This window comes from Schistocerca gregaria, chromosome 2 (genome assembly GCF_023897955.1).
Source record: "Schistocerca gregaria isolate iqSchGreg1 chromosome 2, iqSchGreg1.2, whole genome shotgun sequence".
NCBI lineage: Eukaryota > Metazoa > Arthropoda > Insecta > Orthoptera > Acrididae > Schistocerca > Schistocerca gregaria.
This window is the reverse complement of record NC_064921.1, coordinates 798,517,217-798,532,286: the sequence shown is the minus strand read 5'-3', so window position 1 is coordinate 798,532,286 and position 15,070 is coordinate 798,517,217. Positions and strand designations below refer to the sequence as shown.

Here is a 15,070-nt window from a genome sequence, read left to right as displayed (position 1 = left end):
TAACGATGTGCACGACACTGGCTTACTGGATCCCATAATAATCCAATAACCTTAAAACTACAATAACCATTCGCACTGCCATTCAGGCGCATTAAAATACTGTCTATAGATTAATCAAAATAAATACTCACAGACACAAAGGAGTGCAGGTACTAAACTGAATAATTTACTGCAATGGTTCAAACAGAACGCTCGTAACAACACTTTATAGTAATTAGTTGAGAGCGAAAACAGTTTTGAAAAAAGAAATCAGTTATATACTCTGATTTTAATTCAATAGTCTCCGGATGTTTACGTAAACTGTTGGTGAGAAACTAAACTTTACACATAATTATCACTTACATGGAATGCTACTTTGAAATCGCTGTTACTTGGCATATAAATCATTTCCATCTCCATCCTCGATCCTTTGGCAGCCATGCTATGTTAATACTATTAGTACAGTGTGGAACACCCCTTCTTGCAATATCTCCATATAAAGACACGTTATGTATATATTCTCCCACACGCATTTCATCGATCATCACAGAATGCTCACAGTTGCACACAGAACACACGCCATTGCCACAAAGAGCCAACCGCCATAGTTCACTACTGTCTTTAAGTTTTTACGATAAAGAAAGTCTGTGAAATCAGTGTAGCTCTCGTACGTTTGCAATAAATGTTTTATATACTTTGTTTCCTTTTAACACACATTCTAGTTTTCAGTACAGTTTAACTTTTGAAATAACTGATTACACAAATATTATCCACAAATACTGAAGGCTTAGACAGAAATGTCGATATTTATGCATGCAGTTTCTATGATACTACCAGATGGCGTTACTGCTGATGGTTGGAGAACAGTGGTCCATACTCAGGAATATTATAGATTTCGTTATGGATTGAAATTGATAAACTCACAAATTAAAATTCTGCTGTGATTTTATGTTTCTCAATTGAGTGACTTCACTTGTATGTTACTGTCTTAACGTAACTGTGTCGTTACATGCTCTTAGCTGGCTCCTCCCAATATCTTCTACTGACAACCGTACCTGGTAAGGCATCTAGAATGATGAGCAGTGCTCACGAACTGCTGGAATGCGCATTTTGTAAGCAACAGTTTTCGTGGGTGAACCCGTTTATATAGCCAGTGTTATTCATGTGATCGTTCCACCCCTAGGTTGTCCGGAAACATATTCCTAGAAATGTATTATCACACAGTTCCCAAGACATGGTCGCCTAGTGATCAGCAACATGTTTTGTTTCTGTCAACTACCAGCCCCTCTAGCAAGCATTGATCCGCTGCAGGTTTGCCCACATTTACCCACAATCTTCAGTGTGTACAAAAACATCAGTCAGAACGCCACAGAACTCCTGACATTTTTAGCCACATTACCGATGAGCAATAATGGTCTTTAATACACTGCTGCAGTCGTGGCTGTGACGGTTACCTAAATCTGATTCGCTGGAAGACCACTAAGGAAATGCTGCTTGTAGAGAGTGTAACAGTTGTATTTGCGCCGGCTGGAGTGGCCGAGAGGTTCTAGGCGCTTCAGTCTGGAACCGCGCGACCGCTACGGTCGCAGGTTCGAATTCTGCCTCGGGCATGGATGTGTGTGATGTTCTTAGGTTAGTTAGATTTAAGTAGTTCTAAGTTCTAGGGTACCGATGACCTCAGAAGTTAAGTCCCATATTGCTCCGAGCCATTTGAACCAAGTTGTATTTGCAGATATTTTTAATGTTCACTAAGAACAGTATACTGAACAAGATTCTATCAGTATTTACGTCATTTGCAGACTAATAATTATAGCTATTACGAATAGTATATTTTTAGGTTGGTTAGTATCACCAAGTACATGTGGCAAGAGCAATCCAGTAGTGCTTGTTTCGTCCTGCAGAGCATATCGGATGATGAAGTGTAGGTGCAAGGACTCAAAACAGTTAGCCTATACTGACAAGTGTTATCCACTTTGTGGTGCAGTTACGACCATGCGAAAGACATCAGGCTGTAAATTACGTGACGTATTTGTGGGAAGACCGTTCGACACAGAAAAAACAACCAGCACATAGAAGCGTGTACATCTTAAGTTACGATATATGAAAATATCCTCATCTGTCCGCTTGCTCAGTCCTTTGTCAATCTGAAAGACGGAAATGGAAGACTGGTTATAGGGTTAAACCTTAAATGACGTCGACGTGTTTAGGGATGGAGCCGAAACTGGGATTGAGGATGGGGAAAGAAATTCGTCATGTCATTTTTTTAAGGAAGTACAGCGGTATTTGCTTTAAGCAATGTATAGAAAAACTGCCTTGCCAGATGTGAGTACAGTGCCTGACCAATGGAATTCGTACGTAGGAGATGAAGATGCACATCTGATATATTTCAGACGTTGTTCCCGTGAAATATGCTTGAATAAGAGCTGTGTGTAAAAACTGTATGACAAATTAGACTGAATAAAATTATTGTTTGTATCAGAAATAAAATTAAAAATTCAGAATCGAAATTGAATATAAAATTTAAAAAGTTAAAGAAATTCACCAGTTTGAAACTTTTAGTAAAACTAACAACTAATAACATGTGAGTAATAATTTATCTTGGGCAGCGGAGTTTTTAATATGACATTGTCATGGAGTATACGCACGTTATGTTCATGTACTGTGTAGTATTTATTGCTAACAAAACTTTGTCTTATGATGAATTCTTGATGAATACCCAACAGGGCTTCCCTCATGCAGTTGTTAGCATTATGTTGGTAAAATAAACACATCAAAACAATTATTGATCACCTCGGTTCCGAGAGTTCCGGAACCTGTACAGAAAATTAGAATAGTGATCAACATAAACATCATTTCCGCCCTTTCTATTGCTCATGAAAACCACACATTGCATGTTGTACCACCATACAGCGAGACCTTCAGAGGCGGTGGTCCAGATTGTGTACACATCGGTATCTCTAATGTCCAGTAGCACGTCATCTTGCATTGATGCATGCCTGTATTCGTCATGGCATACTGTCCACAAGTCCATCGAGGTACCTACTCCTCCACAGCGTTTCGGCGTAGATCCCTCAGAGTGGTTGGAGGGTCACGTCGTCCATAAACATTCCTTTTCAGTCTATCCCAAGCATGGGCGATAGGGTTCATGTCCGGAGAACATGCTGGACACTCTAGTCGAGCGATGTCGTTATCCTGAAGGAAGTCATTCACAAGATGTACGCGATGCGGGTGCGAATTGCCGTCCATGAAGACGAATGCCTCGTCAATATGCTGCCGGTATCGTTGCACTATCGGTCGGAGGATGGTATTAACGTATCGTACAGCCGTTACGGCGTCTTCCATGACCACTATCGGCGTGAGTCGTCCCAACAAAATGCCACCCCAAAACAACGGGGTACCTCCACCTTGCTGCACTCGCTGGACTTCGTGTCTAAGGCGTTCAGCCTGACCTGGGTGTCTCCAAACACGTCTCCGATGGTTGTCTGGTTGAAGGCATATGGGACACTCACCGGTGAAGAGAACTTGATGCCAATCCTGAGCGGACCATTCGGCTTGTTGTTGGGCCCATCTGTACCGCGCTGCATGGTGTCGTGGTTGCAAAGATGGACCTCGCCATGGACGCCAGGAGTGAAGTTGCGCTTCATGCAGCCTGCTCCGCACAGTTTGAGTAGTAACACGTCGTCTGTGGCTGCACCAAAACTTTATTTAACGCGGTGGCGTTGCTGTCAAGTTTCCTCCGAGACATAATCAGTAAGTAGCGATTATCCACTGCAGCAGTAGCCCTTAAGCGGCCTGAGAGAGGCGTGCCATCGACATTTCCTGTCTCTCTGTCTCTGCTCCACGGTCGAACAACATCGCTTTGGTTCACTCCGAGATGCCTAGACACTTCCCTTGTGGAGAGCCCTACCTGGCACTAAACATTTTGCATCCACACTTCAACAGCTGACCTGCTGCCCAGGGGAAAACAAGCGTTAAAGGCTTGCTCTTGCTACATGTACTCATACTACCTAACCCAAAAACATGTGACTTGTAATAGCTATTATTATTATTATTATTATTATTATTATTATTATTATTACTCTGTAAATGACGTACATAATGATGAAGTGTTTTATAGTAGACTGTCCTCAGTCACCAACAGACATATCTGGACTTACACACGTAGACCACGATTTTTTCTTAAATTAAATGAACAATGAGAGAGTCGAAAAATGGTAACGACTTTTCAGTTAATGAAAAACTTGGCTCGAAAAATACTCCTATTGGTAGTTTCGATCTCCTCACCAAAGAATTAAGACACATAAACCGAAAACCAAATATTGGCATAATGACACAAAGTTCATGTGCTGAGCAGTGAAACGTAAAAGGCTAGCGAATTCAATGGCTTTCATGTCAATATTGGTGCTTGCATCTCAGCTTCTCGTTGCCCTTGCATGTGTATGAGAACACTACTCCAGAACATGCCATGCCATGCCATGAAAATTTGTGATCGTTACCAGAAGTCGAACCTCATACCACAGCTTCAGAATCCAACTACGCTAATCATTAGTTTGTATAAAACGTCCATATTTAATTATGCCTGAAGTCTTTCATAAACCAATTATGTGAACGGGCATTATTTCCGGGACGTTTAGGCCGCATACGCAGCTGCAAAGCTGGAAGAAATTTCGCATGAGCCAAGTGTTGGCGAGCTGCTCTCTGCTGCCGCCAGCTGCTTCCTGCGGCAGAAGAATGTTGACCGCACGAGATCACCTTACATAACGCAACTATCTGCCCTGCACTATCTGGCTGCGTCCCTAATTTGTTTGCCGGCACTCCGCTGTAGGTCAAACAAACATGTGTACCCTCCCGTGAAAACTCCTACCATTTGGAACTCGAGAGCCTCTCACAGTCACGGACGTAGGTAAAAAAGAAACCACATACCATGGAACAAACTATTTTAATATTTACTGGCAGGTAGACAGCGATTATGCCACAAGCAGATGATAATAGCTACGCCATTGGTAATGGTTAACGATTTTCTTTCTTGTCCTACTTGATAATTGACCGAGGAAGAAGCGACTGTCTGTGTGCCTATGCAGTGGCCCTGGTCTCTTATGCTCTTCATCTGTACGCGAGATATGCGATGGGGCAGCAGCTTTCTCTCAGTCTTCCTCTGATACTGGTTCTCTGAATATGAGCACAACAGTTTCGCGATAGCTACGTCACTTTGCTTCCATAAAATTTCGGGAGAACTGCCGGATGTCTGCATCCGCATGTGAATACCGACGAAAATGCACTGAGCTCACGTACGTAAGACCCCTCCTCCCACTCCTCACATGTGTGCTGTACCCAGTTGGCGTTGCGAGGTATTTCGATACCTGTTGTCAGAACGTATTAATATTTGTTGTAAGTATCTGAGAAGGCAAATTGCCAATATCCTAAATAAACTAATAAATATTTTCTTACAGTTTATAATTAATATATCTCAGGACGCAATTAATATATTTTTGGCTGCACTGAAGTTTTAGTACAGAACTGTATTTAGACACTAAAAATTTCTCTTTCTCTTGCAGGTGGGTGGCTGTTCCAAGCGCTGGTCCTGTGGAATCCGAGTAGTTGCTGACGAATACTGTCGAAGATAGCGTCGCGTATGTCTCAGGTAATATAGTCGATTTAATGGCCATATTTGGTGTAATAATACCGAGTGAAGCTGTGTGATGTAAATGATCATGTCAGCCCTTGCCGAACGACTATCTGGCATTACGCCGTTCTTCAGAAGTATGCTAACAGAGACAGTGAAAGCAAAATGGTCAGTATTCTCTGTAATTATCTTAAACATTGCGTGTAAGGGTATTATGTGTCTTGAGGTTTACCGCGCTATACCGAAGACTTAGCAATATAGTTGGCTCCCAACCAACGTTCTCGAGCTGGAAAGTTACATGAGAAGATAATCACATAAGCAGCCAATGATGGGAAAGCATGTGATCAATGTTAAGCGACTGAAAAGGGGACTATGTAATAGTCTAGAATAACATGTGTCGTCTGTGAGTTAACTCCTTGATGCACGTGGTCGTGACACGCCGAAAGGAAGGGTAAAAGAATGGAAAATGCATGTAGCGTACATCTGCAACAGAGTAGTACGGACACACCAATAATAATAATAACTTCAAAAAGGTATCGAACTCATAACCGGAACACCAGCGAACTTGTGTAATGGCGCAACAAAAACTGAAGTTGATGACAGGTTCTTCCTGCGCTTACTATAGCTTCGCGCAAAGGCTCCAAACGTCACCAATGGAGACATTACTGGTCTGAAGATTGTCTATGTGCGACTGAAACCGATTACCACGCCATAATAACTAATAGCATTTGCGGTCTGGACTCGCTGTACTCCTGTATTATATCACAGACACACTCCCTATTAGACGGAGAGGGTCAGAGAGCCGATCAGTTACAGTCATTCCACCAGGAAGGAGGCACATGGCTCTTGTTACCTGTCGTTCATCCATACCTAGACGGGCAATACAGTGGTTCGATCGCGTCCGCATTCTTACTTTGTGCCAGGAATGACTTTCAACAAGGGAAGTGTCCAGGTGTCTCGGAGTGAACCAAAGCGATGTTGTTCGGACATGGGGCAGGTACAGAGAGACATGCCTCGCTCAGGCCACCCAAGAGCTACTACTGCAGTGGATGACCGCTACCTACGGATTATGGCTCGGAGGAACCCTGGCAGCAATGCCACCATGTTGAATAATGCTTTTCATGCAGCCACAGGATGTCTTGTTACGACTCACTGTGCCAAATAGGCCGCATGATGCACAACTTCACTCCAGACGTCCATGGCGAGGTCCATCTTTGCAACCACACCGTGCAGCGCGGTACAGATGGTCCCATCAACTTGCCCAACGTACCGCTCGGTATTGGCATCACGTTCTCTTCACCGATGAGTGCCGCATATGCCTTCAACAAGACGATCGTCGGAGACGTGTTTGGAGGCAACCCGGTCATGCTGAACGCTTTAGACACACTGCCCAGCGGGTGTAGCAAGGTGGAGGTTCCCTGATGTTTTGGGGTGGCATTATGTGAGGCCGACGCACGCCACTGGTGGTCATGGAAGGGGCCGTAACGGCTGTAGTATACGTGAATGCTACCCTACCACCGATAGTGAAACCATATCGGCAGCATACTGGCGAGGCCTTCGTCTTCACGGACATTATTTCGCACCCCCATGGTGCACATTTTGTGAATGACTTCCTTCAGGATAACGACATCGCTCTAGAAGAGTGGCCAGTATGTTCTCCAGACACGAACCCTATCGATCATGCCTGGGATAGATTGAAAAGGGCTGTTTATTGACGACGTGACCCACCAACCACTCTGAGAGATCTAGGCCGAATCGGCATTGAGAAGTGGGACAATCTGGACCAACAATGCCTTGATGAACTTGTGAATAGTATGCCTCAACGAATGCAGGCATGCATCAATGCAAGAGGAAGTGCTGTTGGGGTATTACAGATACCGGTATGTACAGAAATCTGGATCACCACCTCAGAAGGTCTCGCTGTATTGTGGCACAACACGCAGTTTGTGGTTTTCATGAGCAATAAAATGAGCGGAAATGAGGATGATGTTGTTATCTATTCTAGTTTTCTGTACAGGTTCCGGAATTCTCGGAACCGAGGTGATGCGAAACTTGTTTTGACGTGTGTAAAAACACTTAGATACGGCTAGTTACGGGGATTTTATTTCTCGAGCGAAGAGGTCGTGACGGTATCAGAAGGACACGCAACTCACAACTCGGGACGGACGAAATCCCATGAGACAAGTTTTCAAAAACGCCTCTATGTAAATGTGTGGTGTAGTACTCAAAATAATTTTTGTGGACTTAAAGATGACCGTTTTATCTGTCGAAAAACGTTGCAAAAAGTTAAGAATTTATGCGATCTTGGCTATTGAAAGCTAAGCTGTGCGCGGCTCGCGTTTATCGCTTTTATTCTCATCTTCTATGACGGTACTGCCGCCTCGTTTTCTTATTTTCTATTTACTGGCGTCACTAACTTTCTGTCTTACGTGCCCTTTAGCGGCAGCAGCAGCGCGTATCGATAAGTGCACTGACTTCTCTGGAGCGGCCAATAGAATTTCCGGGTCGTCGTGTGTCTGGCAGTTTGTTGGAACGCGCCAGCAGTGCAGTTCGGCCCTGGCAGTAGGGCAGTTGGGACGCGGAAGACGTTCGGTCGGGTTGGAGTGACAGTGAGGTTCGGATAGCCATTCCTCACCCGACCGTTGCCACCACACGTGGCTGGGGACGGTCTTGGTTGATCGTCGGTTGGTCGTCTTAACGGACGACGTGTATTTGCTCGCCGGTCGCTTATGGGTTGGCGGTGTGTGTCCCAACTCGTGGCTCGTCCTGGTGATTGCACAGTCACTGCTTTCAGCATTGGTGACGTTCTTCGTCTAAGAGTTTGTGAAATTGTGTGTAGCCTGTGATGTTTTCTGCCCAGTTATTTTCGTGGTCTCTCGGTGCTGATGTGTAGCAGTTGGTCGATTGGCGTAGCCGCGTTGTAGCACCAGTGGGGCATGCAGCGCCAGGGAGGCGCGGATAGCCATCACTCGCCGATGATTGCAGACACACATGATTTGAGTGAGGGCCACTTTTGTTGATCGTCGGTCGGTCGTCTTGTTCGACGACGTATATTTGGCCGGCGATCGCTTATGGGTTGGCTGTGTGTGCCAACTCGTGATTCATCCTTGTTTTGGTCAGTCACTGCCGTTAGCATTGTCCAGTTCTTCGATCAAGTGTTCGTGAAACAGTGTGTGGTTTATGTGGTTTGACTGACAAGTTATTTAAGGGTTGTCGGCGTACTGGCTCTGAACTGGTCGGTTGGACACAATAGCCATCACTCGCCCGACTATTGCCGACACACACGTTTGAGTGGCAACCACCTTGCCTGGCCGTTTGGTCGGTCGTCTGATTAGACGACGTGTATCTGGGTCGTCCTCCGCTTATTGGTTGTCTGTGATCCGTTCTTGTTCTTGTTGTTCCGGTCTCCGTTGTTAGCATCGTTTGAGTTTTGAAGAAAGTGTGGAGCGGAATTGATCTTGATCATTGGTCTGTTGACTGTCTGTCGGTTGGGTTCCCAGCGGAAAATGGTTGGGTCGACTGCCTGTCTAAACTAAGTGAGCGTTAGTGTTTGAATTCCACGCCGACCATCGAATATCTGAGCGCCCTTGGGTGTACTGCCCTATTTTTTTTTAAATTTGTTCTTGTTGTTTACACTTGAATGGCTTCTAGCCGATTTAAAAAAAATTAGAGTTAGTTGTTTTGCCCTTAAGGCCTTCAGCCTTAATTAAAGAACTGTTTCACGTAAGGCCTTAGGTATTTTTTTTAAATTATGTTATGGAGTTTTAAGTGTTAGGCCTTAAGCCGATTTGAATTTAAATTGTTTACTTCAGCCTAACTAAAGCAGTGTTTTAAGATAAGGCTTGCCTTTTAAATTTCTGACTATGCTTGCTTTCTAAGTTTTTGGCCTTCAGCCGTTTTTAAATTAAATTGGCTCTCAGCCGGTAATTAACTCCCAAAGATTAAAGGTGGGTGTTCAAAAATAATTTTTTGGGCTCTTGTAATGTTTGATCAAATAATAAAGTTGTATGTTCGAGTGTAACTGACAGCCCCTTACTTTGGCCCCATTCCACAATTTAAATTACCTGTCCTGTTCTGCGGGTTAAGGAGAGCGTCTCAAAAGCTTTTTACCAAGTGAAAAAATCGCTCCTTCTAGTATCTCAGTATGAGACAGGAAATTTATCCCGCCTCCCATTTCTCCCACGAACCATGGATGCTGCCGAGTCGTGACGGTTTCCATGCCTCTGTGACAAAAATGGCCGTGCCGTAGGATCTGCCACGTCGGATGGGTATCTGTGGAGACGTCAGACATATGGCTTTTCAGTAGTTGCAAGGGCAACAGCCCGGATTACTGATCTGGCCTTGTGCTATCAACATTCATATAATTGCTACATCGGTGCTGCGAACGGCTTAAAGCAAGGAGAAACTAGTTTCGTTATACACCGAAGCCCCAAGGAAACTATTTCAGGCAAGCGTACTTAAATACAGAGATATGTAAACAAGCACAATAAGGCGCTGTATTCGGCAACCCCTATATACGACAACAAGTGTCTGGCGAAGTTGTTAGATCGGTTACTGCTGCTACAGTGACAGGTTATCAAGATTTCAGTGAGTTTGAACGTGGTGTTATGGTCGGAGCATGAGCGATGGAACACAGCATCTCCAGGGAAGTGATGAAGTGGGGATTTTCCCGTACGACCATTTTGCTTATTTATCGTATCAGGAATGAGGTAAAACATGAAATCTGCCACATCGCTGCGGCCGGAAAAATATCCTGCAAGAATGGCACAAACGACAACTGAAGAGAATCGTTCAACGTGACAGAAGTACAACGCTTCCGCAAATTACTGCAGATTTCAATGATGGGCCGTCAACGAGTGTCAGCGTGGGAACCATTCAACGAAACATCGATATGGGCTTTCGGAGCCGAAGGTCCATTCGTGCACCGTTGATGACTGCACGACACAAAGCTTTATGTCTCAATTGCGCCCGGCAACACTGGCATTAGCCTGTTGATGGCTGGAAACATGTTGCCTGGTCGGACGAGTCTTGTTTCAACTCGTAACGAGCGGATGGACGTGTACGGGTATGGAGACAACCTCATGAAACCATGGACCCTTCTTGTCAATAGGGGACTGTTCAAGCTGGTGGAGGCTCTGTAATGGTGTTGGGCGCGTGCAGTTGGAGTGATGTGGGACTTACGATGCGTCTAGATACGACTCCGTCAGCTGACACGTACGTAAGCATCCTGTCTGATCACCTGCGTAAATTCATGTCCATTGTTCATTCCGACGGACTTGAGCAATTCCAGCAGGACAATGCGACAATCCACACGTCTAGAATTGCTACAGAGTTTAAACATTTCCGCTGGCCACCAGACTCCCCAGACATGAAGAATATTTAGCGTATGTTGTATGCCTTGCAACACGCTGTTCAGAAGAGGTCTCCACCCCATATGCTCTTACGGATTTATGGACGGCCCTGCAGGATTCATGGAGTCAGTTCCCTCCAGCACTACTTCAGACATTAGTCGAGTCCATGTCACGTCGTTTTGCTGCACTTCTGCATGCTCGCGGGGGCCCTACACAATATTAGGCAGGTGTACCAGTTTCTTTGGCTCTTCAGTGTACTTCGTGAGGATATGCAGCTCTGATATTGAAATGCATGCGCAGATGAGAATGCAGATGAGAGCGGATATTTCGAAACTAACAGTAAGTAATCACAAAACACAGTCAAGGAATATTTCCTCACAACAAAATTAAGTTCATAGATAAAGTGATTTTTTAAACTCGCTAACAAAACTCAGAGCAGCATCGTTTAATTGCAGGTGACAAGGTTCCAATATACGTACAGTAATGTACAGAGGGTCCTACATAAACCAACAATGTAGAAAAATAAGATAATGAAAACAGTAGGCGAAAACTGTTTTTCGTCCAATTTCGTTAGAATAATAATTCCTTGAAACATGTTTTTATTTTACAAAATTGACTAACCACTGACGAAGATACAAGAGCGCTGAGACATGTGTGGGTTTATATAAAAAGCAGTTGTTTGTATAACAGACGGACCTGGAATCCTATTAGAATTCCAAGAGTTGAAAAGATATCAGAATACTATTAGGACAAAATGGTTTCCATATATCTCGTTCATCCAAAGACACAATTTTTCAGGAACTGCAGGTGACAGTTAAAAAATGCGTATTTAATCCTGAAAGGCAAATTATAATCACTTATTGTACCGAGGCATTCGAGAGCGACAAACAAAGCAGGTGGCAAGAGGAAATTGAAAATAAAGGCTTTCCACAGCATCTAACGGAAGTCCCGAGCAGCCTGTACAGAAATAATTCACAGTAATCCCTTCTGGCATACTGTACAACGAAGGCGTCGTATGCTGCTCAGAGGGCTGGTGCAATGTGGTTAACCTCCCTTCGCGGAAGAGCATTTCCCCCTTATTACATATCGCACACACACTGCAGTGATAGAGATAAGAGTATGGAATAAGTCTCCGTCAAACATTATAGAGCCATACATCACTGAGCTGTACCATTCACAACACGACGATGAGGAAAAAAAAAAAAAAAAACTGCTATTGCTTGACAAAGCCGATAAGAGTCGCTCTTTTGAAAGCCGTATTTCATCCACTTGTCGAAGAGGCTGAATTGCGGGTCGCTCTTTGATCGCCTCGCAAATGGGAGGGGGGGGGGGGGGCGGTAAACTTGTACCATAAAAAAGGCGAACGTGAAACGCTAATTAGTGTTTGCTGTGGTTTTCATTGCTCATTAAGCGCATGATAACGTCAGGCGTGCATGAGTTGTGTGCCGCGATGACTGATTTGCGACTCGCAATTAACGTCACAGTAAGCCGACAGCAGCAGGGCACCAGGGCGGGATGCACCGCCCGGTTCCGCAGCAGGATGCGGAGCTGAGACGCGACGCCCGCTGCGTTACTCCGTTCACTGCTCGCTCAAACATTACTCGTCGACTCCATCGTACACGGGATATTACCCTCGTAAATGTCCGCCCGGCTGCTCACACGCATATATAACCCACTTAGTATTAAACTAAGAAATGTACACCTGTCTGGTAAGGCCATCCTTCACCTGTCTTCATAAAATCAGTACGGGCGATGTACACCCTCTGGGTGGTCCCCGACTGCTACTCTTTCACCGTGAAACTCATTTAGCAATTATCCAATGTCCTAGCAAATAAGCCGTTTAGGTGTATGAAAAATACACTGTCAGAGAAAAAATCACAACACCAAAATATAATTAACGTAGAGTAATGAAGTTTCTGGACTACATTTGTCTATGTAAAATATTTAAGTGACAAACATTGCAAGACCACAGGTTAATGCAAATGCGAGGTATGACATTGCAAATGTAAAATACTGGTATATTAATAACCCGTATAACTACTGAAACGTCTCCATAGAAAAATTAATGAGTTAGTGTGCTGATAAACCCCTTACGTTATTTGATTTTCAAACAGCTCAGCAAAACTGAACGTACTCAGACATTTGTCTCTTTACTGATCCTGATCATCACTAAACTGACACACAATATTTTTAGGGCAACGCAATCTGAATTTCAATAATCCCTACAAAAGAATGGCCCTGACTGACAATAATCTATACCTTTCATGAATCACTTACCTCACAAAAATCTTCGTTACTCGAACTGCTGCAAATCAGCGACCGCCACTACTGCCAGCTAAATAAAAGATTCAAACTACTGAAGGCACTAACTACTGATAGGCATAGTTATCAAATGAAAGATTTTGATAGAGAACAAACAATGTATTTTCCTTAATAGTATTCGAAAGTCATATATATGTTAGTCACCTAACGTTACCACAGGATATATTTCGTAAACCACATCAAATACTGACGAAACGATTCCACAGACCGAACGTGAGGAGAGGGGCTAGTGTAATTGTTTAATACAAACCATAAAAAAATGCACGGAAGTATGTCTTTTAACACAAACCTACGTCTTTTTAAATGGAACCACGTTAGTTTTGTTAGCACATCTGAACATATAAACAAATTCGTAATCAGTGCCGTTTGTTGCATTGTAAAATGTTAATTACATCCAGAGATATTGTAACCTAAAGTTGACGCTTCAAACCTCCGACGTTCAGTTGCGTGTTGTAACAAACACGGGCCACGGTCGGCGAGCAGCATCTGCAGGGACATGTTTACGATGACGACCGTGTTTACGAGTGTGGCTGTAGTGCACTGTTGTGGTTTGGTCTAGCTGTCGCAGTGTCCGCATGTAGCGCTTGCTGCTATTGTTATTGTGCATTCGTCTCCGCACGCAGACCAACTGTAGTACACCGTGTTACCAGACGTCTGTGATAGTGTAGTGTTGTAGGAACTGTGACCATGGTGTATTCGAACTCTGAAAAGGCGGAGATGATACTCATCTATGGCGAGTGTCGATTAAATGCAGCTGAAGCTTGCAGGGTGTATGCAGAACGGTACCCGAACAGAGAGCTTCTAACGTGCCGCACATTGCAAAACATCTACCGCCAACTGTTTACAACAGGTATTGTAGTACGCAAACGTGTCCGTAACAGGCCCGTGACAGGAGAAGCGGGTGCAGGTGTGTGTTAGCCGCACATGAGTACACGGGACATTGCAAGAGCCGGCGAACTGAGTCAAAGTAGTGTCATGCGCATACTGCATCGTCACCGCTTTCAGCCGTTTCATGTGTCGCTACATCAGCAATTACATGGTGATGACTTTAATCATCGAGTGCAATTCTGTCAATGGGCATTAACAGAGAATGCGTTGCAGTTCTACCTATTTACCGATGAAGCAGGTTTCACAAACCACGGGGCAGTGAATCTACGGAACATGCATTACTGGTCCGTAGACAATCCTCGGTGGCTCAGACAGGTAGAGCGACGGCGACCGTGGACTGTAAATGTATGGTGCGGAATCATTGGCGACCACCTCATTGGTCCTCACTTCATTGCAGGGGCCCAAACAGATGCAACATACATCGCGTTTCTACAGAATGATCTGCCAACGTTGCTCGAAAATGTCCCACTGGAAACGCGCCGAAGTATGTGTTATCAGCATGATGGTGCACCTGCACATTCCTCAATCAACACTAGGCTGACCCTTGACCGGATGTTCGACGGGCGTTTCATAGGACGTGGAGGACGCATAAATTGGCCAGCCCGTTCTACTGACCTTACACCTCTGGACTTCTTTCTGTGGGGTACGTTAAAGAAGAATGTGTAGTGTGATGTGCCTACAACCCCAGAGGATATGAAACAACGTATTGTGGCAGCCTGCGGCGACCAACGGGCCGCCTCCTAACAGTCACACTGCCGTCACTGGCACCGACGCAGAACCAAGCAGAAAATACGACACACCCCCACCCTGCTCTCCCATGAGCTTTCGCTTGACACCACTGAAGAAGCCGGCTGAACTGAGTGAACGGATCAACAAACCTGACTTAGTGTCATCGGACGTCCGCCAC

At 44.5% G+C, this 15,070-nt stretch overlaps 1 protein-coding gene across 5 annotated transcripts in view; it reads left to right on the top strand.

Annotated features, from left to right (window-relative positions):
* LOC126335075 (BMP-binding endothelial regulator protein) overlaps positions 1-15,070 on the top strand; it is a 643,298-nt gene that overhangs the window by 176,562 nt on the left and 451,666 nt on the right. For 2 of the 5 annotated variants that reach the window (XM_049997957.1, XM_049997961.1), the window contains exon 2: positions 5,535-5,620. The exons of the other annotated variants lie outside the window; for them this stretch is intronic. In XM_049997957.1, coding sequence (XP_049853914.1) covers positions 5,612-5,620 — 9 coding nt within the window. In that variant the 5' untranslated portion in view covers positions 5,535-5,611. The remainder of the gene's footprint in view (positions 1-5,534; positions 5,621-15,070) is intronic. 5 annotated transcript variants of the gene reach the window in all.